At 38.1% G+C, this 4441-nt stretch overlaps 1 protein-coding gene across 1 annotated transcript; it reads right to left on the minus strand.

The window, feature by feature from the left end:
- Positions 1 to 643: 643 nt before the first annotated feature.
- Positions 644 to 2503, minus strand: LOC106087526 (uncharacterized). Its single transcript, XM_013252583.2, has one exon. It carries the CDS (start codon positions 2501 to 2503, stop codon positions 644 to 646), a length of 1860 nt encoding a protein of 619 aa, XP_013108037.2.
- Between the last annotated feature and the right edge of the window lie 1938 nt (positions 2504 to 4441).

Below are 4441 nucleotides of genomic sequence, written 5' to 3' on the forward strand. Positions count from 1 at the left end.
GTACGATCAAAATCGGTCTATAACCTGATATAGCTCCCATATAAACCGTTCTCCCCATTGGATTTCTGGAAGCCGCCATTTTTGCCCGATTTGGCTGAAATGTTGCAAGTAGTGTTCTGTCAAGTAAGGTTCATCAATCAGTTTATAAACTGATATAGCTCCCATGTAAACCAGTCTTTCGATCATCCTTGTTCGGTTCCTTGAAACTTTAATTTTTGCTGATTTGACAGAAGTTTGATATGTAGAATAAACTTATGCCCTCCAACTAAATTTGATTTGTATAAATTTTCTGGCACAATCCAACGGTGGTGGGTTCTCAGGATTCGGCTCGTCCGAACTTAGCACGCTCTTACTTGTTTTCTGTATAAGCAGATGCTTCTCCATACAAATTCCAGAGATTCAGGGCACAAATATGCAGATTTCAATGAACTGTTATTCATTTTCGATGGGTTTTTATACGTTTACAAGTATTCGGCATTTTACCAATGTAAGCATGATGCAAATGACTTCCCTTATAAAATTAAACTCTGGGGGACAAAATTTTAGTATACAATTTATTTGCTTTCAACATAAAATGATGAAAAATCATTTAAATCCAAAATAATCGTTGCCACTCCACAGTAGTTACTTCAGCATACCAGCCTTACTTCTTCCAATGGGCCTTTCTCACAGTTGTCATCTTTTTCCCTATACCACTCCACATGACCTCCAGTAGAAATACCAAACAGCTGGTGCATAAACCAATTGTGACCATTATCCAAGTCCAGAAGAGATCATTCACCTTTAGTGACTTGGGTGCATTTTGCACATGAGGCTCGTACAGTGACATTAATTTCAGCTTTAACAAATCGGAGAAAGTGCTGGATACCCAGGCATCCATAAATCCTAAATCGTGGATCTGATTGATGAGATAGTTCAAGGGTTCCCTGTATGGCGAATTAGGCTGTAGCGGTATGGCCCAGGGTAGATTTTGAAACAGAGTTTGGTTGTCGTAGGTACAGAACACTTGATGGGCATAGAAATGCTGTTGCCGCATCAGAATTTCCCACAGACCCGAGGAGATATAATAGCTGTACGCGGTGTTCAGATGTAATTGCATATCTATGAGGTAGGTATAATTTTGGGTAGTGATAACCGATCGCATGTTATGCCCGCTGAAGGCCGATATGATTTCATGTTCTGCTTCGTAGAGTAGAATCTTTTGAGGTGAATTCACTATGTCCTGTATGCTTTCGATTGGTCGATGTTGAGGTGGTCGCGTCAGCAGCGTTTTCACATTTACCGAGAATTGGGTGTTTATATAGAGGCCCAATATAAACAGCAGTAGTTGTAGAATTTTCAAACTACGGCTGTGGGTATAGCGAACTGCAAAAGGTTGTCCCAAAACTGCGGGAAATACTCTATCGCTGAAGACCAGGCGTGCCGGTTGTACTATATCATCAACTATGTAATCGATCAGAGAGTGAATCAGCGATAGCAGCAGGGTACTTGCAACTAAACAACCCAGAAATTCGACATTTAAAAGTATGGCATACACTTCACGTGTGCTTAGAGATTGGGCACAAGGCACCATAAATAAGCCTTGATCAAACTCATAGATATCTGTCCAGTGCAGAAGCTCATCTTCGTTGGAGGTGGTATGCAGGAACATGGGAATATCTAAATCTTTGTTGTCCAAAGAATCCTGGCGACTTAGGAAGCTGCGTGCCGGATGTGAAAGATTCAAAGGATATGCCATTTGCAGCGAGACATTAAATAGTTCGGCGAACAATGAGACAAATCTGGCAACATAGCCATTGAGCTGCATCTTTCCTTTCTCATCCTGAAAATAAAGACTTCTAATGTCACTTTTTTCTACGAATGTCAGCAGGGTTTTGTTTTGCATATTCCTCCAATGCTGTTGAAAATGTGGAGTCATATTTGGTTGACATAATGCATCCCAATGATAATGTGGATAGGGTTTGAGTAGGAAAAATTTCATAATACCAGCCTCGTTGGCTTCGCGGTGGACGAATGTCAGCAAAACATTCGTCATATTGTAATATTTGTACGATAACATCATAGACTTCTTGTATTCCTCCTGGGCCTTCACATTAATGGCTATATTAAGGATTCTGGTGTGACGTATGTTGTTGAGCATATTAGCCAGAATGTCCACAAGTTTAAGGTCAATTGAGGAGTCCATGACTAATATGGCCATAATCTCCGAGTTGAAGTTTTGTTTTAAGCCAAAGCTTCTCTCTCCCTTAGTCACAATCATTTGAGGCAATTGCAACTGTTGGATGGCCTGCAATAAAACTTCGGGAGCATAATTCCCATTGTGCACTATGAGAATGGTTTCAAATGACTGCTCGTGATGTATTTCTCGCAAAAGTGTGGAGTACAATAACCTGTTGTAAGGTTGTCTAATGACTGCTGAGTTGAATTTCGTTAGATTCAGAAGAAAGGCACTACACATCATCAACACTCTTATTAATACAATAGTTGTTAGAATGATGACCATTTTTTAGATATTTCTGGGGGTGTGCGTAGGTTACAAGATCTTTGAGTGCACTAACTCGCAAAAGTGAAAGAAATTGATATTCAAGTCAAGCTATTTGTTTAATATAATTAATCTAGAAATTTAGTTTCTATTTCTGTAATGAACAACATTGAAGCTTCAATGTCAATTTATTTATTTTTTATTGCAAGTTTACATATTGTTGGCATATTTGTTGACCTTTCAACGGATGTATGTATGTTCCTGTTATTCATAGGTGGGAATAATAAACAAGGCATTCAATAATGTTTGCTCTGAGGGTGTCCTTGACATAAAATGTATTCATTAATTTGTCATCACAGACAGCTTGGTTCCTTGTATTGAAAAGGGATTATGCTACTAGGTATGTAACAAAAGCTGGGAAAAACTTCCCAAAGGAGAAACAAAAGTTACTCCATCCACAGGACTTTAAGGAAGTACATTCAGTTTTGTTGATTATAAGAAATTTTGGTAACATTAGCTGACATAAGCTTCTAGGAACCGAATAAGGATGATCGACTGTTTTGGACATTATTTGGAACAGCTGTTGGAAGGGAGCTACATTAAGTTATAGGCCGATTTGGATCCTACTTAATACAATTACTGAAAGTCATAATGGAACATCACATGCTCAATTTCAGAAAAATAGCAAAAATAATTGCGGCTTGTAAGTGTTTGTAATAGCAAGACTAAGTTCTTATGTCATGCCTCTAGACGCTCTTACATTTTGGCTGGAATTAATTTTTTATATCTTAATTCTAAATCGGCAAATAAGAAAAAACCTAATTGACTTTACCCGTAATTTACCAGGCGGTACTGCTTGATTTATACAGTACAAGTTACGTACACACGTAGTTAGTCAATCGACTAATCATAGCTAGCTCCTAGTACTCTTTATCGTACTAGTTACTTAGCACGCTAAAACTGCTCATTATTCCAACACTGCTGCTTACCTCGTTTGCACAAATATTTTACAGCTTCCTTTTTCAATCAATATTCAAAGAGATCACACATCGAGAAAGTTCAGTGGAATTAGTTAAAAGTCCATAAATCTTGTGAAATCTCGTCATCCAATTAAAATTCTAAAATAATTTTCCCTTATAAGGGGCTTAAACTCTTTATTGTGTTGGAAAAGGTAAATCTTGAGCAAATGGTGCATAAAAAAATTATTTTTGTAAAACGACGACTATTTTTATAGAAATTGGCGAAGGAAAAAGTGTACTTGCGCACGTGGTTTACATTAATTTCCAAGTCCAAATTGTCATCCCATTGAACCAAGAAATCGGAGTAAACGCGGAGCATCGGCAGGAAAAAAAGAAGCCAAGAAATTATTAAAAACGGGTCTGGTGGCAGAAGCCTTTTCAATTTGTCTTCACATACCTCCAGAGCCCTTAGTTTTTTCTTCCCTCGTTAAACCTTCCCAAGAACCAGATATCATACAAGATCAGGCTGTCCAGTGCTAAGTGTTAAATAACATCCAAGCTGTGCCACAGTTCTCTGGTTTAAGAGCATTTGGAAATACCCGACAGAGGCCTTTATAAGTGCTATAGGCAGCCCAACCACACGGCGGCAGAGAAATTATTTTAAGCCAAGTGAGCACCTATAATCCCACTGGGATCAGGGAGATGACCTTCTAAGTTTCCGAAGAATATGAAGACCCTCAATTAATGGAGCACTTTGTTCTAAAATAGTGTTCCAAAATACACCCACGAATGAAAATCTGGCCCAACTCTTGTCTACAAGTTAAAAGATGACAAAACCAGAAGTTGTTCATCGAATGGCGCTACCACTAGCCTTGTAATGGCGTTAACGTTTTTCTTTTGTATCTTTTACAAGGAGCTAGATTTAAATTAGTTTAATATCTTTATCTTAATTCGACTATTACCAGGTATTTTTTCCAATATTCATATTAATCATCATCAT

Source organism: Stomoxys calcitrans, chromosome 3 (genome assembly GCF_963082655.1).
Source record: "Stomoxys calcitrans chromosome 3, idStoCalc2.1, whole genome shotgun sequence".
In the NCBI taxonomy this organism is placed as follows: domain Eukaryota; kingdom Metazoa; phylum Arthropoda; class Insecta; order Diptera; family Muscidae; genus Stomoxys; species Stomoxys calcitrans.